Below are 24264 nucleotides of genomic sequence, written 5' to 3'. Positions count from 1 at the left end.
GGCACAGAGGCAGATGAAGCACTTACAACTACTTTTAACTCCCTTTTTTGAAACTCTCTACACTTCATATCAAAATTGTCCTTCTGAGGATGGTCACAGACAGTAGTTCTGCAGCGTGGTGAAACGCACAGGAAGATATACGTTATATTAGGGCTAACGTCTATTGAAACCTGCTTTTCGTTCTCTGTTTTAAAGAGTAAGAGATGTGTTCGTTTTGTAAGTCGATCCCTTACAATACAGTATATAATTAAAAAAAAATCAAACTGCATTAAATAAGTCATTTGTTTGAATTTACTGAAATGCCCTTATTCTTACAAATGTAACATGCCTGTGTACAACATTCATTAAAGAGGCACAATTCCTGTTTTGAAGTGGCACAAAAGACATTCTCAGGTATAATTAAAACCTTCATTAGGACAAGTTAGCTACATGCTTTTCTGTAAAAAAGCTTCCCAGAATTCACTATCCATAGCGCATATTTAAGATATGGCACATACTGACATTTGTATACAAAAATGCCCACGTATACAAACAGAACTGAACACAGTTGTTCTTAAGGCATTAGACACCTTTCTGGAATTACTTCACAGTGAATCTACCAGGTGCTGAAACCTCTGACAATTTATATTACTTCTCAGTTAAGTAGCCAGTCTGTTCTGAAGAATTTAGTGAAACTACTCACCTAGGAATAATATTAACTACAGAAGATTCACAATCTTCCATGCCAGAAATTACAGTGTATTAGCAGGTCACAGATAGAGTTTCTGCACCTGTCTGGATCAATAGGAAACAAGGCAAGCCCTGGAAACACAGTGGTGGGTGAAGGAAAAGTTTTTGTAAAGAGCCAATTGAAAGTGAAGAAAATTTTGTGTCGTCAGTTAATGAATCTCTCTTCACTCCTGCTCCTCTGTGCTGCCCTGCACATACTCCAGAACTATCCTTCCACAGATACCGTGATTATTTTTGAAACATGAACATTTTTAAAGACTGAATGAACTTTTGCAGAGCCCCTGCATTTTCAGATGAATGCACATTCGTGTCTTAAAAGCACGTCCCTCGACTTTATCTCCTGCCTCCAGGGGACTTGGCATCATTGCAGCCAGGCTATATTAAACTTTGCTTTGAATTATTTTTCCCTCTGAGGCACTCTAAGACTGATTGGAATCAAAGTTGTTTTCAAACAGACTCAGAAAGCATTCTCCCTTTGGGTGGACACCCAAGAATGTTCACTGTGGTTGCCAAACAAAGGCAGTGAGTGGTTTTAAAGTGTCTCTGCAAGGGAAGAGGAGGAGGCCTGGAAACCCAAAGACAAAGAGATTACTAACTTCATACCTGTTGTAAAGAGACAAAAGCCCTTCCTCACTCTCACATGCACCCATATATGGAGGCTAGTGCCAAGCCATGAAAGACTGATGAGCCTTCACAGCTGACACCAGCAGAAATCCCACATATTCGGTTTCCCGCATCAGGTGGTGGTGGTAAAGCTAATCCCATCCAAAAACACATCTACGTCTCCTGCCTGATCCAGAGTAGGGGAAAAGCAGCACAGTAACCAGGCTCAGCAAAGCAGTAGGTGAAATTATTTTATGCTGCATAAACATACAAAATTGGAGCAGGTGAACGAATAAATCAGCAGCAACTATTTCCCTGATCACCACTATTTCACCAGCGTTATAATATGCACAAGGGAATTAATCCAAGTATTGCACAGCTGTGACACTATTTCATGACAGACAACAGGAAAACACCTAATATTATTTTTTCAGCACTACTAGTTCAACAGCAAGATGAGAAATTAAGACAAACTGAATTTAATCTATTTTCTTTAGTGGCCATTCATAGATAAAGAAAATGAATTTGTACTGTAGCTTTATGAGACAACAAATTTCTAAGATATCTAGTACATATTTTTTGCAAATAGTGGGACAACCTTTCCCTAATTATTTCTGATCTTTCTTGTCATACTAGTGTGAACGTGCACACATGCACACACACACCCCTTGTCTATGTATCCTAGGGAGGTTTTATGTAAAGTTTCCACCCCCTTTGCTACCACCAGTGCAGGTCCACCATTGGTAGCAATGGTAGGAACCCTAACGTAGACAAAGCTACCACTGCAGCTGCTGCTCTTTTAAACAAAATAACGTTTACAAATGCTCTGAGCAGGGTTACAAAATGTAGTTCTTAAAAACCAGGGCCCATGGAAACCTTGCCTACATGTCTACTTCCACCATTGCTATCAACTGGAGCTGCGCTGGCAACACCACTGGTGGGAATCTCCCCGCTACACCCCCCCCAAAAAAAAACACCAAACCAAACCAAACCAACAAAACCCAAACCCATTATGGACACATCTGTCTGTCTCCCAAATGCAGGGAACTTCTGAGGGTAAAATTATGCTTAAACCTTACTTGCTTTCTCTCTCCATGCTTTGATATCCTCTGAAGGGAGCTTCCAGAGGCAGCAGCCTTTACGAGAACCCCTAGCAACCTGACCTGCTCTGCCCATTACAGATTCCACAAGACCCTGGCTGGACTGAGGAAGAGAAAATCCTATAGTACTTTCATGGGAATATCTGGGAAAGGAAGAGCCTTCCTATCACAGAATGTTTAGGATACAAATGGAATGCAGTCTCATGTCCTGAGAGGGACACTACGGCTCAATGACTTCAAATGATTTTAAAATCATTTTTGTGAGGAAATAAATTATACAAACTTTATCTTCTTGAGATTCTCCCCAAAATACAGACTCACAGAAGAAGGAAGAGGCTCAAGGGAGAGAAGAATTGAACTGTCCAATCTGGAAATGTAACATAGGAGAATTTACATCATAGACACTTCTGCAGAAATACATAATTGGGATCTACTGATTTTGGCAGATTGCTGTAGCAGATAATGTGCAACTAAGCTCTGCATAATTTGAATCCATGACATACCTCATTCAGTAGGAAGTTCATTGCAGTGTCTGCTAAACCTTGATTAATCATTCATAAATACTGCTTATTTTACATATGCTTAATTTGTCACACGCAAATAAAAACCCTCAAAATGACCTAAAAGTACATCCCTGTCCATTCAGAGCCTAATATTGTAAGGGTTCAAAAGTGAAATAAATAGATAACATTATTTTTGAGATCAAAGGGATAGGAAACTGGAAAGAGGCTGCTTTTAGATTAAAGCCAAATATAGATTAACTGTTTTTTTCATACGTTTTACATATGCCTAAAGCCAGAATGGGGTGGGCAGGGTTGTTAGCTTTTAGTGCAATGATATTGTAAGAAATCTTCAAATCAATTCATGTTCAAATTGCATCTCACAGCAAGATAACTATTTCTACCATGCAGAAAAAGCTGCCATCTTGGGACAACAGAAAGAAATGCTGCAAAAACTATGTATTTAAGAGAAATTACTGTTGGGACATAAACTGAAAGCCTATATACTCAACATTAGAGCACAGAACAAATTAAGGTACATTTGCAAAATGTTAATGTAAGTATAATGTCCCACTGTGAAAATTAAAGCACAAGGATTGTGCATTTTACTAAGATGCAATGTAAAACAATATCATGTGACCAGGATGGATACCTCTTTGTAGTGCAGGCCACAATAATTTAAAACATCCTCATGTTTTTAAAAATCAACTATTTCTATTGAGTTGATAAAATGCCTTCATATTTTTAAAATCACTTTCCAATTATTTCAAAAATAAAACTACAAACCAAGGAAGCATTTATAATTGTCTAATTAAATCGCCAGGGTATGTCTAAACGGCAGCTGAGAACATACCCGGATAAGTGGGAACGTAGACAGATACACGCTAGTTGTGCTTGAACTAGAGTGCTAACAATAGTGGGGTGAATGCTGCGATAACGGGCAGTGGCACAGGCTGACCGAGGACAAGTGTGCCTATCCCCTTGGCTCCAAGCTCAGATGGCCAGCCTGGGCCATAACGTCCATACTATACTATTTTTAGTGCATTAGCTCTAGTGGAGCAAGCATGCGTCTGTCTAACTGGGCGGGGAGGCATGCTCCCAGCTGCAGTGTGGAGACGTGCTTCATAACAAAGTCAAGCAGGTAGGATTTGTCTGCTATCTTTAATTCATTAATATTGGGTTATGATGGAAATGGTTTTGAACATATCCTGTTTTGTAAAGAAACTTGTTTCTCATTCTGCTATTTCTACTAGCTACCTAATACCCATAATTCCTGGATAGAAGGATGCATTTTAGAGTCAGACAGATCTGGCACAAATAGAGACTTGAGGGTGAAATCCTGGCCCCAGTGAAGTCAACGATAACTTTGCTGTTGACTTCAATGAAACCTGGATTTCACCTTATGGACTTTTTCTTTTCATACCAGCCTAAAGGACTAAGGGTCTGAGCCTACAAACACACATGCACATGGACAATATTGTATTCACGTAGTAATAGTCTTCAGAGTCAATAGTACTGCTCACATAGGTAAGGGGATCTCTACACTGCACTGCAGTATGGACTACCAGGCCATGAACTGCCACGCGCACCAGAATGTTGTGCTCTAGCTGCCCAATGTGGATGCTGCTGGGGCAAACTAAATGGCACCTAGTTCACACTAACATAGTCCTGTTGAAGAGAACTACATAAATACAAACTAGCTACCTTTTAGTTCACACCAGCAGCATCCACATCAGGCAGTTGGAGTGCAACATTTTGGTGCACGCTGCAGTTCATATCCCTGTAGACTGCACTACGGCATAGTATATACAAGCCCTGAAGTTGCTCATGTATATTCCTTGGACTGGGGTCCTGACCACGTAATGAGGCAAGCCTGTTTTGTGGACTGACCTTACAGTCCTTTTTCAGACAACATGAACTAAATCAAAGGAGAGTTGTGCCAGAGAACAGATTGCAGGAAGGAAGTTCTTTACATTTGTGGTGTACATTCCTAAAAAAAGGGCTGCTATAAATTATTTTAAAATGTTTTAGTAGCACCTCACAAATCTGCCCTCTGCTAGTCTATACACTTTAGTAGTCACACAAAATACAGTGTGCTATTCTCACTCTTCAGCAAAGATTTAATAGCAGATTCTGTAGAGACGTCTTGTATTATTAAGAATTCCTTATTTTAACAAACTATTCTATAGTACATTAAGAATTCTGATCAATGACAACTGTCAAACTAAAAAAAGAATATTCTGTGATGCATTATTCTTTGGGGCTCTTTTTATTGCGTGTTCATCTCCTTGCTCATTCCTAACATTCGGTAATTTGCAATGAGTGTCCCTATCATTAATGTGAATACGAGAGATTTTAGTATGCCATACACGGGCTTCATGCTATTTTTTTTAAATGATTTTTCCATTTGATGAATGATATAGTGCTTATAATTAAACAAAATTAGGTCAGTGATAGCACCTGTAGGGTTCATAAAATGTAACTTTGCCTCATGAAGAATGGCATTAATGAAAAATTGAGACATTTTTCCAAACTTGGTGTCTGAAGTTATGCACTTAAATTAAAATCTGATTGTCACAAGGTACTGAACACACAAAGCTTCTGTTCCTGCTAATCATGGTATCAGTTATACACGCTCAACTCAGACTGATGTCAGTGGGAACTGCATACACAGACTGGGGGCATTATATGCCCATGTGATTAATAAGACAGTACTTAAGTAAAGTGGCAAAGAATGGTTCATTACTATTTTGGATATTATGGGCCAAATTCATCCATGGTGTAATGCTACTGAGGTGAATGGGATTATGTTAGCACAATGAGATTAAATAGAGGTTATATAAAGAGATCAGAGAATCATAGAATATCAGGGTTGGAAAGGACCTGAGGAGGTCATCTAGTCCAACCCCTACTCAAAGCAGGACCAATCCCCAACTAAATCATCCCAGCCAGGGCTTTGTCAAGCCTGACCTTAAAAACTTCTAAGGAAGGAGATTCCACCACCTCCCTAGGTAACGCATTCCAGTGTTTCACCACCCTCCTAGTGAAAAAGTTTTTCCTAAGATCCAACCTAAACCTCCCCCACTGCAACTTGAGACCATTACTCCTTGTTCTGTCATCTGCTACCACTGAGAACAGTCTAGATCCATCCTCTTTGGAACCCCCTTTCAGGTAGTTGAAAGCAGCTATCAAATCCCCCCTCATTCTTCTCTTCCGCAGACTAAACAATCCCAGTTCCCTCAGCCACTCCTCGTAAGTCATGTGTTCCAGTCCCCTAATCATTTTTGTTGCCCTCCGCTGGACATTTTCCAATTTTTCCACATCCTTCTTGTAGTGTGGGGCCCAAAACTGGACACAGTACTCCAGATGAGGCCTCACCAATGTCGAATAGAGGGGAACGATCACGTCCCTCGATCTGCTGGCAATGCCCCTACTTATACATCCCAAAATGCCATTGGCCTTCTTGGCAATAAGGGCACACTGTTGACTCATATCCAGCTTCTTGTCCACTGTAACCCCTAGGTCCTTTTCTGCAGACCTGCTGCCTACCCATTCGGTCAGATGGAATATGCAATCTTGCAACAATGAACAGTTCTCCATTAGTCCATGCTTCTTTCTTTTAAAGTAAAAATAATGTGAATGACTACAAGATAAAAAAATATTCTTCGTCAAAACCTCCTAGACAAATAGCTTATATCTCAAGCACTCACAGGAAAACAAAATGCTAAAAGAGGAACTATTACATTGATGTATAAATGAAAGAGCCCCATCCTGAGTGGTGTTGAGTGCCTTCAACTCCCACTGAAGCCAATGGGCATTGCAGGTGCTCAGCACCTCCGAGGATCAGAATCCAAGTTTCCCCAGTTGTTTTTACTTTCTACATGGTAAAGTTATATTTTCTCTCTTTAAGGCTCTTTTGAAATTCTCATTGACATTCTAATTAGTGATGAGCAAACCCTGAGACAGAGACAGCCTGAGCATTTTTTGATTACACCTGCAAATTTTTATTTTGCTAAGCCTCTCCAACCACAACACTATGAATTCCTATCTATCACTGTCACCCCACTGTGCACAATGCTAGTTTCTGGATTATGGATAGGGTGAGCCGGGTGGTTCTTTGAGATATGCCTCAGATATAATGGATGCATTTTACATGACTTAAAAAGTGTGTATGTGTGTGTTTGTGCTTTGTTTGGTCCCCTTAGTCTTCTGCTGCAGAAGTGGAACCTAGTTGTTTGATCCTTTCAACCTTAGTGATCAGTTTACCTTGTTTTATAGTTTCATTTGAAACAGACTTTTTAAAATGAAAGCTGAGACTCTCCTTTACATTTCTAATGTTTACAATAAGGAGAAATCACAGCCTTCTCAGGGACCCAAAGACCTCAACAGATTCTCAGATTCGGAAAGGTTTGGATGAGCACTATAATATCTGGATGTTTATCTGAACTTTTTGAGAAAAGCTGAATGTACTGAGATTTCTGCTCATCTCCAGCTGCCGTAAAAAGTCTCAGGCCAGACCCAACATCCTACTTATACCTTTAATGTATTCTTTACAAACTGGACCACATTAAACCCTATTACATTCCTATAGGGCTTATTCTCATTGTCTCTATGACCCGTTCATTCTCAATTTCCCCTTAACCAGCTTCTCTTTCCTCTACCATTTTAGAATTCCCCGTTATCTTTGCCCTTGATGTAAATCTTGCTGTCAGCTGCTAATGTGATACTATACTCTACACTGCTTTTCTTTGTTATGGATTGTATTCTGAAGCACTTCAGGCAAATACTATGGGCCCCAAGATCACAGTATCACAGAACTCTGAAGGCACTACTAGTAGCATGACAACTAGGTGAGCATTTTAAGAATGGAGAGGAGGTAGTGGGGCTAGCAGAATAGGTGTGCGAGAAGGGGAACAATTTACTCAGGCAGACATATGGCCTGAAGTACAGAATAGGATAATAGTGAGATAAGGGGAAAGATGGGTAGGTGAGAAAAAAAATCATGCATAGCTAAGACAGAAGAGAGAGGAAGGCAGTATTTCTGGATGGTTCAATTTTTTCTTTGGAACTAGTCCTTCAATCCCTAATGTAAACTCTTTTATCAAGGCTTCATCAGCAGCGTTTCTTACTGGAAATTCTTCATAATTTAAACTTCATATTCTTTATGCATCAATATTTTACTGCTGCTAGCATGGGGGTAAGTGGAGTTCTAGCTAGTTACTATGGCATACGTTTCTTCAGTCAAGCAGAAGCATGAATTGAGGAAAAAACAAGGTAATATACCTTCTTCTTCAAGTGCTGGTCCCTATATGGATTCCAAATGTGTGTGCACATGTGAGCCATGCACTGGAGCCGAAAGATTCTGTAGCAGCGTCCATTGACCGGCACATGCATTGTGCGTCCACCTCATATTTGCAGCTGAGGCTACAACAGGCCATGCAGGGTCGACACCATTCCACTTCCCTCTTATTGCCGCATGGCTAGAGTCAGAACCCCTGTCCATTCGCACCCTCAGCTTTGTGAGAGTGTGATTTCTTGTCTGTTTGCTACGTGTAGATATTTGTATACAGTTGTTCATAGTGTTATCTAGTTGTACTCAGTGGTGGATTAACACACAGGCGCACGGGGCTCAAGCCCAGGGGCCCCAGCCAATTTGGGGGCCCCTACAAAAATCTTGTGTTTATTTTTAGCTGTTTTTGAATTTTAAGTACATAAGCTAAAATATTTTTCCAGGGTTTTTGCTTTTAAATATGTAGTATGTATGATTCTTTTTCAGTCACTTCTCAACAAACTTTGAGACACTCCTGTTGCAATATGCAAATGACCTGCCACATGATTGGTCAGATGCCAACAGTTTCTGTTAGAATTGACAGACAGTAAAAAAGAATCTTACCGCCCCTGTATTTGTTTAGGAAACCCAGAGTACAGCTTGGTGTCACTTAAGAAGGAGTGTTAAGAGAAAGCTGAAACAAGCAAAGGTGGTTAAAGAAGTTGCTTTGCTACAAAAGATACTGACAATAAATCAATACTTCAAGGAGAGAGAGAGAAAGGAGAAACTGGATAAAGATGACAAGGTTGGTTTGACAGCCACTATTGCTGGCAGTGGTGGCCTTGGCCTTCAAGAGGAGGAAACTATAGATCAGGACCTGCCAGAGGCAGGCAAGCCAGGACTGAGTTATGCAGGTGAGACAAATGCAATGCAATCAGATGAATTTAGCAGCGATCGTGCCTTGTGGAATAACATTGATGAAAATTTCAGGAGTTTTTTGGATTGCTGTGGGTTCATCTGCTTCTTGTCAAAACAAAAACGTTAAAAATTTCTCTGCTTCTGCTCAGGTGACTGGACAGAAGAAGTGTTGGCTGTCTGAAGACCTATTCTCTTGTCAGCTGCACAACAGTGAATCTGTTATGTAAGACTGCTTATTTACTCACTGGAAATGTTTACTGCTTTGCCTGCAAACTTCTTTCAACCAAAGCATATGCCTTTATTGAACAATTGAGTGATTGGGAACACCCTGCATGTTTTTCTGAACACGAGAAAAGCTTGGCCCACTGAAATTGTATGCTGGCATGGATACGGCACGCAAAGGCAACAGGTACAGTTGGTGTGGGCCTAGCTCAGCAGTTTCAGGCAGAATGTCAGTACTGGAGAGATGTCCTTAAGCATGTTGTAGCAGTTATTAAGTTCTTAAGTGAGCATGGACTCACGTTCCATTGCCACAATGGAATAACTTTGGGACACTGTTCTTAAAAGGGTTTAAAATGACCAGCTTGCAGTTACAGAAAAGTGACATCAACCTGAATGCAGTAGTTCAGTTACTGCAATCACTAGAATCATTTGTGGCTTCTCTATGAGAAGAATTTGAGAATTTTGAAAATGCTGCTAAAAACACATGCAAGACTCGTTCACAGAAATATCAAAGTGATCAAAAACCAAAACAGCAGATGACTCGGGACAACCTGAGGTTTTATTTGAGGGAATATAAAAGTTTCACACTGAGACTTTTTCGGTTGTAATCGAACAGTTATTAAGCTTGTCTTCATTGCCAGCTGGATGCATATAGGTTGTTGAACGACCGCTTTGGAGTACTATTTGAAAACAACTTGCTGGACATTTCTGACATTCACAAGTGCGCCACTGAACTTGCTGCAGTTTACCCCAGTGACTTGGAACAAAAATTTTCCCAATGAACTCATACAGTTCAAATTCTTTGTACAAATGAAAGTTTTCAGGCAAAGCGACCTTCAATCGATATTCCCTAATGTGAATGTTGCTCTCAGAATTTTCCTGACCCTACCAGTTACAAATTGTGAAGGAGAATGTACGTTTTCGAAGATGGCAAGGATAAAAAATGAACTGAGATCAACAATGCAGTAAAAGCATCGGAATGCATTATCTCTAATGGCAATTGAGTCAGAACTGGTTTGACAAATAGACTTTGGTGACATTATACATGATTTTTCCTCCCCCAAAACTCAGGAGAAAACGATCATTTGAAAGGTAAGACATATTTTATATTATGTTTAATGTTTTTGTATTTTTGGTTACATAATGTGATAGTATTATTAAAAGGTAAATTTAATGGGTATATAAAAGAGAGACATTTACAGGATATTAAGTGTAGCACATTTTTCCCATTGCTATGTACAGATGCTCCTGGGAATGACACGCAAAGTCGGCCTGTCATCAGTTTGCTAAGCTTCTCCCAGTTCAATAGATGGTGGCAAAAGGGATCTTTGATGGGATAAACATCACAGAATCAAAATAATAACAACACGTAATCTCTTTAAAAGGAATGTGAAACTTTAAGGATGTGCTTACTAAATCAGAGAATAATCAATCCGAACGTGAAATAATAAAATGGATTATAGAGGGTTTGTTTAAATAATTACTCAAATAAATATAGTATTTTGTTGTTTAATGTTTCAGGCCTCATAAACAATTGACATGGATAGTGTGTTGCTTAATTTAATTAAGATAAGGTATTGGTGAACTTGTATTAGAGACTATTGGCTTGGCCTGTATGTTTTTCTTGTAGTTTACCACAGTGAGCGATGTTAAAAAAAATGTTTTAATGTTTCATTGCTACTCAGATAACAGGGAGGATATTCACAGGTGTTAATAGTTCTTAAATAAGAGTCTACAAGAGCACTAAAGTTTTAACATTATTTCATTTTGAGTTATTTTACATATATTGCATGCATCTAAGCCAAACCATATTTCCAAAACCATATTCATTTTCTATTTAGAAAAATTGAGCAGTTAATTTAGGCATACTGAACTGGGATATGATTTGCTTTATTATTAATGCAGTGTGTAAACACTGAATGGAGTCTTTGTATTAATGCATTTTGATACATTTGTGTTTTTAATGGGATATGGAAGACCCAAATGTTCTTTGTGCCCAGGGCCCCAGTAAATCTTAATCCACCTCCGATTGTAGCTTCCAGTTCACAGGTAGTTGGTGTAGTTTTCTTTCTTCTCCCTCAGAGGCGGGGGGAACCCCAAACGGGACAATGCCCTGGAATCCAGGCTTCCAGAACTGTGCCTCCTGCCTGCACCCATTTTCACCAGGGCTGTAATGCTCAGGATGGCCCACATCGCCAACCAATGTGCAATCTGTAAATCCTTCCTGCCACGGACGCAGGATTCCTGAGAACTTTGACTTCGGGAGTTCCTCATGGAAGAGGCCATGTGCCCATGGGTGCATTCCCATCTGAGACCGGCGAAACTGCTGATGCACCAGCTGTCACAGACGGTCAGCGCGCTGCTGAGCATCTCTCAGGCACAGATCCCAATGGCACCGCGAAAGCCGGACAAGCCTGCCATGAGCAGAAGAAACAGGGCCACGGACATAAGGGCAGATCCCTGTCCAGGACTGTCCAAAAATGCGGCATTGCCTCTCCAAGCAGTGAAAAGTCAGGCGAGAAGTCACATGTCGACCTGGCTGCTCCAGCTCCAAGCTCCCCTGGCTCAAGGGTAAGGACAAGCGCCTGTGGAAGCCAACAGTACAAGTGCCGGCTCCGATCACTGCACTGGCACCTGCAAGCCTACTGCCTGTACTGCCGATGCCGCCTGGACCCTCGGGGTCATCCCATGCAACTCCTCGTACTTCTAGCCGCCTTAACCCGCTGATGTCTACTGAAGAACTGCTGCTCCTGTACCCTGGTTCTCCTCTGCTTCCTGGACCACTGAACATCTCTGTCCTTCCTGGCAGATGAACCATTATTGCTGCTGCTGGAGTGGTGCATCAGTTTTCCCCACCTCGACCCTCTGGTACCAATGGCACTGCCATTGCTGGAATTGTCCTCCAAGTTCGAGGGCTTCATTCTCGCCGGCCCCACAACAGAATTCAGAGTCATGGCACAGACCTCCTCACTTGCCCCCTTATGATCCTGGTGCAGACCACCCATGCTCGGAGACCCTTACTACTGGGCACCTTAAGATCCTTACCAAGCATGCCCTGCCCTGTCTGTAGCTTCGTACCAGCTGTCCCCAGTGTGCCCTCCGGTGCCCTCTGTGTATGGGAAGGAGGAAGGAGAGATGGAACCGGGACTGCCAGTTCTCACAGTGGCCTGTTCCTTCCCAGATGAGGCACTCATTCCGACCTCTCTGTCCCCACCAGACGACTGCCACCAATATCAGGAACTATTACACAGCACCAATGGCTGGACATCCTCCAACCCCAAGTATCCTCATGGATGGTTCTCCCCATTAACGAGGCTATCCTGCAACCAGCTCAGATGATATGACAGACCTCTGCCTCCTGAGCCCCTGACCCGAAGAGAGCAGAGAGATGGTACTTTGTCCCCGCCAAAGGCGTGGAGTTTCTCTTTACTCACCCACCCCTAACTCCTTGGTGGTCTGGCTCTCAACATGAAGGACACCTATTTCCACATCGATATTCACCCAGCCCCATTGCAAGTTCTTCCTCTTCACACTGGGGCACAGCCACTGTCAATTCCAAGTCCTGCCCTTTGGCACAGCGATGGCTCCACACATATTCACCGAAGTCTTCGCTGTTGTAGCAACACAGATGTGCAGTCTCAGCTACTCTGGTTTCCCTTACTTGGAAGAATGGCTCCTTGTTGTACTTTCCCACCCCCGCCTACTCTCCGCCATCCTCTACCCTCCATGCATCTCTCAGAAGGGTCTGCTTCAACAAGGAGAAGTCAGTCCTCATCCCTACCTAGACGATAGACTTTACTGGGGCCTGGCTTGACTTCATCGCAGCATGGGCCTTCCTTCTGGCTGACCACTTCGCCACCATCATGAATCAAATTGCAGGACTGCGCTGCAACCCCCGCATCACTATCTGCTGCTGCTTCCCCCTTCTTGGACATCTGACAGTGTGCACCTCAGTTATGCCACATGCCCGTCTTCACATGCGTTGCCTGCAGCTTGGCTCCTCTCTGTCAACAGACCACAATGTGACCACCTGGACAGCAAGATCCTGATTCCCCAGCCGGCACTGCTGTCCTTCATCTGGTGGACCAATCCACTCACGTGCTGGTCAGTACTCCCTTCAAGCCACCCTCACCACAAACCAGGCTCACAACAGATACCTCCCTCACGGGTGGGGGCGCTTTCTAGGCAGCCACACCACGCACAGCATCTGGATGCCTTGAGAAGCCAGGATGCACTTAAACCTCATAGAACTGCGTTCAGTCTATCTCACCGGCCAGACATTTTTTCCCCACATACAGGCCAAACACATCCAATTGCTCTCTGACAACACTGCAGTGGTGGTCTACATCAACAAACAGAGCGGGGCAAGAACTCCCTCCCTCTGTCCATCCATCTCTTGAACTAGAGCATCAAACATCAGGTCACAGTCCAGGCTATGTATCTCCCTGGCACCCACCAATGTGCTCAGTAGGATGCTCTACCTGAATCACGAGTGGGAACTGCACGACAACACCCTCTGGTACCTTTTCCACAAGTGGGGCACACTGTGATGGGATCTCTACGCCACTCGTGAGAACCACAAACTTCTGCTTTACTGTTCCAGGGGAGCTGTGCAGGAGGACTCGCAGGGCGATGCCCTTTTCCTCCCTGGATGGACTCTCTCCACTCCGCCTTTCCCATATCCCCCTCCCGCAAATCCTACGCAAGATTCGCCGGGATCGAGCCATGTTTTGGCCCCGCCAGTTTTGGTTCATGGACCTCCTGAACCTCTCCACCCGAATGTCACCTCACCTCCTCCACACACTAACTGATCTCCTCACACAGGACTGGGGCCAACTCTGACATCCCAAACCTGACCATCTTCACCCCACAGCTTGGTTTTTGGACGGAGCTTGGAGATAGACAGAGCATGCTCCACCCCTGTGTGACATATCCTCACCCAGAGAAAGCGGGTATCCACCATAACCTGCTTGTGATGTTATTGACATGAACTGTGACCGTATAGATCATTGTTGCAACCATTGTTGGTCCCCTATAGATGCACCAAACCTTGTACAAAGGAGGTAAAGTAAAGTGTCTATGGAAAGGTTGTAATTTGCTGGTTATGCTTATGCTGATATTACCTCTTACACCTCTTCCAGCTGCTTCTCCCAAGCTCCATCACCTCTTTCTTCTCTGGGTTTGACCCTCATCCATACCCCAAAGTCATCTGAGGTGAGCTGAACAGGCTGGATTTGAATCTTGTTACATATAGCTTGACATTTCTCAAACGAAAAAACTGTTGCCCATACTGTTTGGGAAGGGGCTGGGGGAACAGAAGAGGAGTCAAAGGACTCATATCGACTGGTTTTTTGTCCTTTCTCTTTCCCTTTTTTTTTGCCTTTTTAACATTTTTAGAGTGCTGTGGGAGTGCTGAAGCTCTGCTTCAGCTTTGGTGTGGCCTTTTGTGGCTTACCTTCCTCAGGGTCTGGAGCCCTCTGAAGAGGTCTTCCTCATAATCCTCCCTCACTGGGTCCCATTTCCCAGGGGAAGGCGGGAATTCTTGTCTAACCCTTCCTGATTAGCTTGGGAGGAAAGGCCCTGCTTCTTTCCCCAGGGTGCTCAGGATCCACTTTAAGACTTGGATGGAGGGACTGGTGGCCCCGCAAGCCTCTCCTCTTTGTTCTGCAAGGGTTTCTGTTACTTATCCCTGACTCAAGTAATCAGGGTCCTCCTTGCTTTTAGAGCTTCTCCCTGCTCTGCACTGGGAGTTCTGGTACATTTTTCCCCAGTTGAAGCCACAGTTGCCTTGGTGGGAAGAATACCCCACCTACCTTTTCGATTAGCAGCCCTTGGCCCTAATGGAATTAGGGTTGGTTGGCTGGGTGCAGGCTGAACACAACTCACTGTCTGCCGAGCCTGGGAAGGCTGCCTCACAAACAGAGCACTGCTTGGCTTTAACCCTGTGTTTTCTTGGCTGCTCTGCCATGCTTACATAGCGGCAGAAGAGCCAACAGGGAAACACTGCAGTGGATGCTCAGCAAGGGTTAAACTACTGAAGGTGTAACTGACCCAGGAAGGAGGAGGAAAGGGGAAGAGGAGAACACTGCTCCCCACTGCCCCAAAACTGGGCAGAAACAACTCAAATTGAAAGGTAAGGGTGAGCGCAAGAGAAACCAACACCATCTGCTGCCATGGAGGCAGAGAACCTGGTGGTAAGAAGGAGCAGAGGGGTCCTGTCCAGAGCATGAGGCATCAAAACACTGATCTGCCTCCACGAAGCTGCAGAGAGAGAAGAGAAGCCCAGATGTCCAGCACTGTGGGAAATGCTGAGCTGCAGAAAAAGTAAATATACCATGTATATGCGAAAAGATGTGAGACATGTGTACACATAGAAGTGTCATCAGGACATTCAGAAGATGTATACAGGTAAATGTAATTTACTTAAACACCAGATGCATTAATAGAAGACTAGATCCCATAGTATGGAATAAAATTTTTTATCTAATAAAACTTTCTTTAATAATATTTGCCCTCTGTGGTTATGCATTTCAGTCATTTTTTCAGATAGGAAGTGCCCAGCCTCCTTCCATAGACATTGAACTGTGGCATAAAAACATTTAAGAGTCCTGTTTCTCAATCAAAAACTATAGAATCACCTTATGAAAAACTGTAAAAATTAATTTTGCATAAAAGCTATTTTGACAACACAAAAAGCCATTAACCCAGCATGCATGAGTGCCTCTACCCATCCCCCAAACAAATTCAGCTAAGAAGTTCAAGTTGGGAGCGGACACAGACAAACAGACCAGTAAAGTATAGTGTGCATGATAGAAAGTGCCCGTTATGTTTATAGTGCTATCCAGCGCCTGGAGAGAAACCAGAAAACCTCCTATTAAATCCTTCTGTGTTTCTAACACTGTTGCAAAGCTATAGTGAATTCTAATTGTATAAACAGTTATGGGGAAATGTGAGAAAGTGTGAGGCCATGTCAAATCAGTGGCACATATGACAAATATATCACAGCATTACGCATGTTGGATATGAATTTTCTGACTAGCAACCCAGATGCATTTACCAAAACTGTCACAAAGTTAGCTAGTTTTCCTGTTTCAGTCTGATTACATAACCAGCTTCGCAAAGCTAAAGCATGTACAGCAGGTCACTTTCCCTTCTCATCAGTTTAGGTGGATTTTATTTTTAATAATACATGATCGTCAATATTTAGAATATGAATAAAATCTGCTGCTCACACAAGCCTAAGAATACATATTTTAAAATGACTTATTGGATATCTTCATGTTTTGTTTAAGGCATGAACAATGGCATATGAATGGGAACAGCTTCCAGAAAAGCATTATGTCTTTTTGACAAGGCCAGTCCAAGCACATCCCACTAAAGGACTAGCCTCAAGCTGGAAATGATAGACTGTTGTAACACAAGAGTTTTTAACAAAATAAGTTAAAACAAAATTTTTTTTCTTGCATTTTGTTTGTTTGTTGTTACTCTCAATGTCTGTTTTAAGCACCAGTTGCAATTTTGTGTATTACAACCTCTTCTGAACAACTTTGGATAATGTATCTGCTTCCTTTGTTTTGCATTTTAAATACATGAAACTTTAAAGGTTATTTTTAAATGGCTGCTGCAAAATAAAAAGGATCCAAAAGTGGTCAGGGACCTGGTCTAATGCACTTTCGAAAGTCCATTATAAAGATGAATATAAAAGCAAATGGTAGGTTTTCTGTAGACCCACAAACCACATTTAGCTATAAGAAACATATTGTGCATAGTTATTAATTTTTTCTTCAGAGAGTGATATGTTTACTAGATCTACATTCTCAGTTTACCAGAGTATGGGGGTTTCTACTTTACTAAAGCCAGGATCCTTTCGCAGTTCCCAATAAGTGTCATTAGAAACCCAGCTCTCTCTTTGATTGGCATCGATAACTTTTCTGCAAAAGCAAAAAAAGACAAAACAAACCCAGATGAAAATTGTCTTAATAAAGGTTTGATTTAATATTTTAAAAGGATAAAGCATAAACATCAGAGATTTAAAAATAAAACAATTTCATAACCTGTGTTAAAAGTGAAGGCATTTTAGAATATCTAAGGATCCAATTCTACCATCTGATTCATAGAACCCTGCACCCATGTGAAGCCCTATTGACTTCAATGGACTCTGTGTGTCTGTATGTGTCCAACCATGTAGACGAAATTGCAAGTTGGGAGCCTGATTTACTTCCACCATTTGTGCTGTTTGTTTCCTTTCTGCATTTCACTCATTTTCTACAATAAAATTATGCCAATCATTTTCACCAGTTAAGGGAATGTTTTAATTAAAACAAAAAAAAGAAACCACACTACCTCTCCCCGCAAAAACAAAACAAAAACCAGAGTAATTACAATTTGAAAAACGACCTTAAAATTCTATTCAAGGTGTTTTAAACCTTCTTTCCACCACCACTTTCTTTTTTTAAATTACACAGCTAAATTTAGGACAAAAATGAGTTGATACATTTCCTTTGGTATTTCCTTCTCCACTATTAAGTTTGAGGCACATTGGCAGGGTGATCTGAAGAAATATTTAAGGCTATTGCCCACGTCTTACTTCTCTTGTGGACTAACTGGGAACGCCAGCTTCCTAGTTTGGTTAACCAGTATTAAATTAATTTAAAAATATGTTAAAATTGCTTCAGATACGGGTCAGAGATCCGAAAATATTTCTTGGAATTGGATTGTTTCCATCTTTTCACTTCTTTATTACACTACCCTGGGCCTGCCTATTTAAGAGGCAGATGCCCTCTGCATTGACCTCTTATGTTGGTGGCTGGACAGAAAACAAATTATAGACTTATTACTGAAATCACTTTACTCACTTAAAAAATTTTGGTTTGTATTCAATGTTGTTCTCCTCCATGTTCCGCCTTCGACTTCTCTGGAGTTCCTCTATTCTTTGCTTTTCTGTGGCTGCTGCTTCTACATTTCCTTCTTCCAAAAGTCTATACAGATAACAATGGATCTTTTAGTAAATATACAATCTCATCTTCTGTAAAAGCACATTGTGTAACAACATTGCCAGAAAAACATTCATCCCAGAAAACAAGGCCAGAAGCCTAGAAAAGCTGTTTGTCCTTGAAAAGAGCTACTGAGTTCTATGCACCAGCTTTAAGGCCATTCAAAAAGTAAAATTATTTAATTTATACTTTGGAATCTGAAATATAATTTCTTAGTCTTGTTTACATTTTCAGCTCCTCAGAGCAAGCCTCCTACTCTCTGCACAAACAACAGGATAGGATCCTTCCCTAGCATGCAAGAGAATAATAAGAAACAAGAATCGCTGATATGCTGGCTCACCAGCTACACATGCATGACCTATAGTGAGGCATGTGCATCTCTCCAGCTATCATATGATACTGCCAACAGCAAGTACTACCAATGGGCAAACATTGCTTCTATTCATGGGAGTAGGAAAGGACACGCCAGAGCATGTATTTGCTGGAACTTTCTGGAATTCTTCCTCTGCCAGAAGAATCCCCATAGCACCAGGATCTCTGTATGCTTCCCTTTCCTGAGCTGGATAAGCCAAGACTTTTACTGTAACATTTAACATTTTCTTTTCTAGCAAAATCTAAGGCATAGCACATATTATAGTGCAGATCTGGGAAAAATTCAATGCTGGGGTTCAAACTCTGCCATAAAACAATCATAAATATTAAACATATAAATGAGCTTTCTTGCCTCTGATCTGGCCTGAATCGTGCATCTGTTGTTGGAAGAATATCTTTCAATACAGGATCTAACTCATTGAGTTCAATAGCGAACCTTGTAAAGCCATAATAACGTTCATAGTGGGTTGGCATGGAGCCTGTATAAACATATTTAAGAAAGAAAAATGCTTATTTTACTATTTTTATAAACACATACACAGAGCCCAATGAATTTATAAAGCTATAATAGACAATAAAATATTTATACATTCTAATTCCTTTATTTGATATAATTTTAAAATGTATCAAATATTATTTTCTAGGTAGAACGTCTTTCATTTAATATGAATGGTAACTTATTACACAGTAGAGTTATTTACATAACAGTTCAAGACTTTTAAAATCTTTCTTTGCTTTTGGGAAATATCTGAAATATTTCTTCTTTCAAGTTAAAAAATAAATCAGTCTCCACAAAAGCAAATTTACTGGGTCTCCCTCCAAATGTTGGTACCTAAACAGGTTCGTAGTGTGTGATTCACCATTGCCCTACGGCTCCTCTCCACCAGTGCAAAATGGGTGTAAAATGCCATCAAATTAGAATAGGGACTGTTTACACTCTGTGATGTTATCTGATAAAATATGACCATGTAGATCATTGCTGCCATCACTGTTATATAATTACTACAAATCTTGTACAAAATGTGGCATGTAAGATGTCTATGGAAAGGATATGATTCACTGAATATGATTATGCTATCTTTATTCATGTATCATTTTTGTATTTCAAGTTATGAGTATTGGCTCTATAACTGGATTTCAAATGTTTGCTCCTGGGATAACTGCCACAAGGTATTTAGCCTGCACATCTTGAAGGGACTATTCAAATTAAGTGGCTCATCAAGGAACACTTAACTCACAATGGACCATGGGAGACACCTATCTACACTTAATGGACTTTCCTGCTATGACTAAGCGAAATTATGCAGGGACATGTGACTTGCCCAGGTGACTCCAAACTCCATCTTTTACCTGTAATTTTCCACTAGCTGTGCTAAGAGCTTTGTTTGAAACAATGGATTTCCCTCCACATGTCAGAAGCTATAAAAGGCCCTGGAAACATCTCCATTTGGCCTCTTTCCTGCTCCAGCCACTTTCCTGCTCAAATCTCTGGACTTATATTAACGGGAGCATTCTAAACAAGGATTTGGAAGCAACCAGAGACTTGACTTAAGCCAGCAGTTTATTTCATCACTGCGACAAGCCCAAACCAAGAACTTTGCAATTATTGTATAGCATTTGATTCCTTTAACCAATTTTAACTCTCGCCTTTCTTTATTTTTTTTATAAACAAACCTTTAGATTTTAGATATTAAAGGATAGGCAATAGCATGATTATTGGGTAGGATATGAGTTATATATTGACCAGGGTGCGTGGCTGGTCCTTCGGGATCAGAAGAACCTTTCATTTGATGAAACTGGTTGTAAGGAACCACTCATCATTAAGTCTAGTGTTTTTGGTGATGATACAAGGGCTGGAATGCCTAAGGAAACAGCTGTAATCTGACTTCTTGTTAGCCAGTGTGGTGAAACAAAAGTTTACTTTTGTTGCTGGTCTGGTATATCTTAAGGGAAAATAACCACCAGTTTTGGGGTGTATCTGCCCTATTTCTCAGCAGTTTGTCCTGAATTTGCTATTCTCAGTTGTGACCCACAAAGGCACAGCTACACACCCACTTTGCTCTAGAGTAAGGAGGTGCATGGTAATGGTGGTTTGAACCCTCATTGTCTCTTTAAGCAAGTAAGCAATTTTTAAGAAACTTAAGTCAATGGGAACCGCAAGTGCGCACTATCTTTGAAAACCAGACCATTAGGGCAATAAGGGATTGACACGAACCTGTTTCTCCTTTCACTTATACTGGTTTTACACCAAAGTAATTCTGTTTAATCCAATGAAGATACCCTGATCTGCACAGCTGTGAGAGGAGGATAAGGCTAACATTTACATTTTCCTTTCTCCAAAATCAAATTATTTCCTCAGATTATGTTTCCAACATGATAAATACCCGTGACCAAATTTTAGCCTCAGATTTGGAGTAAAATCTAAAAAATGACTCATGAGATGGAGCACACAAACTTTTTAGATACGTTTACATTTATAATAAAAGATACCGATAGCTGCTCTGCCAATTCCTCATTATTTATCTAGCTGTATATTCTGTTTCTCCGTTTGTATTTAAAAAGGGAGGCTAAAAGCAGCTTTTCACGAGACTAAAGCCACCTGAAGGATTTCAGTTGACCAGAATTTTCTTACCTGGTCTCCATATACATTTTGCTGAAGGTGCAACCCCACAGTACAGCCCTTCATGCCACTTTCCAAAGAGGCGATGCACCACCTTTCCTTCTTGGTCCATGACAATCCCTTGGACTTCATTTACATTTGAATTCCAATAATTCACCTGAAAATGTACCAAAGTGAAAAAAGTGAACAAAGTTGATTTCCTTGTCACACTGTATATCACACTATCCCACTGCATACTTCTTCTAAAAATTGTGACACGTAAAAGTCAACTGCGGCCAGATCCTCAACAGAGGAAAATTAGAGGCTATTAATTTCTTGAAATTGAAGACATGCATAAGGATATGACATCTTTGCAATTCTGCTACAAAAATTATCTCAGCAAATCTATACAGAATTAGCTTGCCTAGCAGACGTCTACCCTGTTTAGATTATAAAGTCTTAATGGGCTGTGACTCCATCATTAGGTATCTTTTTTCCAGTACCCGGCACATTGTTGGCACCTCAGGAATTAGAATTTAGTCCAATTAAATATCATTTACATTAAAACACAAAACAGAAAATGGCAGCCTGGAACATTCTGGAACAACATAATATGCTGAGCTTTTGTGTTGATCTCTAAAACTAACTAGGGAAAAGTTTCCTTGTATATCTCAACATACTTTTAAACAAGTGGATTACAATGAAAAATGTTTGGTTCACAATATTTTATAGATAGTGTGACAGGGTAAGGCCAGAAGGCTATAGGAAAGTAGTGAGAAACAGGTGCCCCAGGCTAAACAAATCCCTGTTACCATGGTAACCAAATGGCAGTTGCTCCAGGTTAATCAAGACACCTGGGGCCAATTAAGATCCTTCCAGAAAGCAGTGGAGACAGCTTGGTTGATTAGGACACCTGGCTGAAACTAGTTAAAAGCCTCCCAGTTAGTTAGGTGTGTGTGTGGGGGGGTGGGGGTGGTGGTGGTGTCAGGAGCTGTAGGAGGAAGTCACGCTGCTGGAGAAACGGAGCAGTACAAACCCTATCAGGCACAAGAAAGGAGGCCGTGAGGTAAGGGTGATGTAGATATTGAGGAAGTGGGGGCTGCTGTGAGGAAATGACCCAGGGAACTGTACTCGTCCTGTTTCCAAAATGTCAGCTACCAAGTGATGCTACTATCAGGGTCCCTGTGCTGGAGCCCAGAGTAGAGGGTGGGCCTGGGCTCTCCCCCGCAACTAATCACTGAGACTGGGAGACAACAGAGACTGTGCGAGGGAAGATAGCTTCTCCTCACCTCCCTTGCTGGCTTATGATGAAAATGGCTCAGTAGGCTGTGACCCTTGCCTCTAGAGAGAGAAGGGCTACGTGGAGGGCCACAGTGAGCCTCTGAGGCTAGCGTAATCCGCCAGGAAGCGCGGGACCCACTGAGACAAGGTCAGAGCTTTGTCACAATAGGAAAACAACAGAATCATAGAAGTGTAGAACTAGAAGGGACCTCAATAGGTCATCTAGTCCAGTTCCTGGCACTCAAGGCAGGACTAACTAATAACATAACAGAATGTTTCTGCATAAAAATCTATATATATTACAAATGCTTCTTATCTGCCACTGATGGGTGGTTCCAGATTCTGCATCAAAGTTATCTTTTGTCCCACCTCAATCTACTGCCAATCCCCATAATGATTGCAATTTAAAACAAAGAAAATCGGAATACTAGGTGCATCAACATATATATGTTTACTGAACATAGCAGTATTTTCTGATGAAAATAGCAGTCTGGTTGTTTGTAACAGGGTTCAAGCTCATTTAATTATCTGTGCACACTGGTAATATATAGTCTTTTCACCAGTCAGATTCCTACACCATTCTGTAGTAGGAACAGACCCGCTCCTTAAAGTTAAAAAATCAGACGTATATTTTTTCTCTTCCCAGACGCCTAAGCTGCTGCCACTGCCACTCTAAAGACTGGCAAATTCTTTGCCCAGATCCTGTTACCTAAATGTGGGGGGGGGGGACTACTTTCATCCCACAGCACCCTGTATTTGCTTTCTCTCATTCTCTCCTATGTCCTCCTTTTCTCAGGCATTTCTATTCCCTTCCCTTTTACCTTTAAACAGTCCGGTTCCGAAGCACTGACCAAGTCCTGACCTGAGACAAGCTACAATGCATCACTGCAGCAACTGAGGTGGGCCTTTTGACATTGAAGTGTATGTAGCAACACCAGTGATAATAAACTCATTATTTTAATTATTTTTACAAAAAAATTAAGCTCTAGCAGATCCATCTTACTGTTTTTATACAGAACTATCACCAGGATATATAAATACAATGAAGCAGAACACCATTATTCTAAATAGATACGAAACTTAGGATCAAATTCAAATTAGAACAGTCTAAATCCAGAGTAACTGCTCTGAAGGACAGAGTTCCTCCTGGTTTTTACTGGCCTAATAGAACAGAATTTGGCCATTTGCATTTTAAAATTAAAAAAATAGTAATGTATTGTCAATGATGCTGACATCAAATGGGCACAGACACACACTGACATCAAATGGGCTGGTCCAGCAACAACAGAGACATGTTAATACTGGCAGACATCTCAGATCACAATTTAGGTGAAGTTTTGTTATTGGGCTTCTTACCCGATAAGATAGCAGTGACGATACAGAACAGGGAAGAAGGAATTTAGGGGAACAGCAGACGACTGAGAAGACAGAGGAAACTGTAGCCAGGTCTCGGCTAAGAAAATAGTTCTGCTTACTTTTTGTCATATATTACCGTTGCATGACAAATCATAAATTACCTTGACAAATGTGAGTTTACAAATACAAACACTGCTTTTTGTGTTTCTGATAGTTATTTCTCCATAATGCTCTATCCATCTCCTTCCACTAAGGATGTTGTGTATGCAGGTGGTGACTTTGTTCCACACGTAGTAATCTCCATACCTGGGAATAATGTTAG

General features: G+C 41.3%; 1 protein-coding gene across 11 annotated transcripts in view; it reads right to left on the bottom strand.

The window, feature by feature from the left end:
• Positions 1 to 10441: 10441 nt before the first annotated feature.
• OSBPL6 (oxysterol binding protein like 6) overlaps positions 10442 to 24264 on the bottom strand; it is a 199747-nt gene continuing 185924 nt past the window's right edge. For all 11 annotated transcript variants that reach the window (XM_048869611.2, XM_048869609.2, XM_048869606.2 and 8 more), the window contains 5 exons: positions 24104 to 24248; positions 21339 to 21483; positions 19059 to 19185; positions 18197 to 18319; positions 10442 to 17272 (listed from right to left, as the gene is read on the bottom strand). In XM_048869611.2, the coding sequence (XP_048725568.1) occupies positions 17164 to 17272; positions 18197 to 18319; positions 19059 to 19185; positions 21339 to 21483; positions 24104 to 24248 (649 nt within the window). In that variant the 3' untranslated portion in view covers positions 10442 to 17163. The remainder of the gene's footprint in view (positions 17273 to 18196; positions 18320 to 19058; positions 19186 to 21338; positions 21484 to 24103; positions 24249 to 24264) is intronic.

Source organism: Caretta caretta, chromosome 11 (assembly GCF_965140235.1).
Source record: "Caretta caretta isolate rCarCar2 chromosome 11, rCarCar1.hap1, whole genome shotgun sequence".
Taxonomy (NCBI): Eukaryota; Metazoa; Chordata; order Testudines; family Cheloniidae; genus Caretta; species Caretta caretta.
The sequence above is the reverse complement of the archived record's forward strand: the minus strand, read 5'-3'. Positions and strand labels throughout refer to the sequence as shown.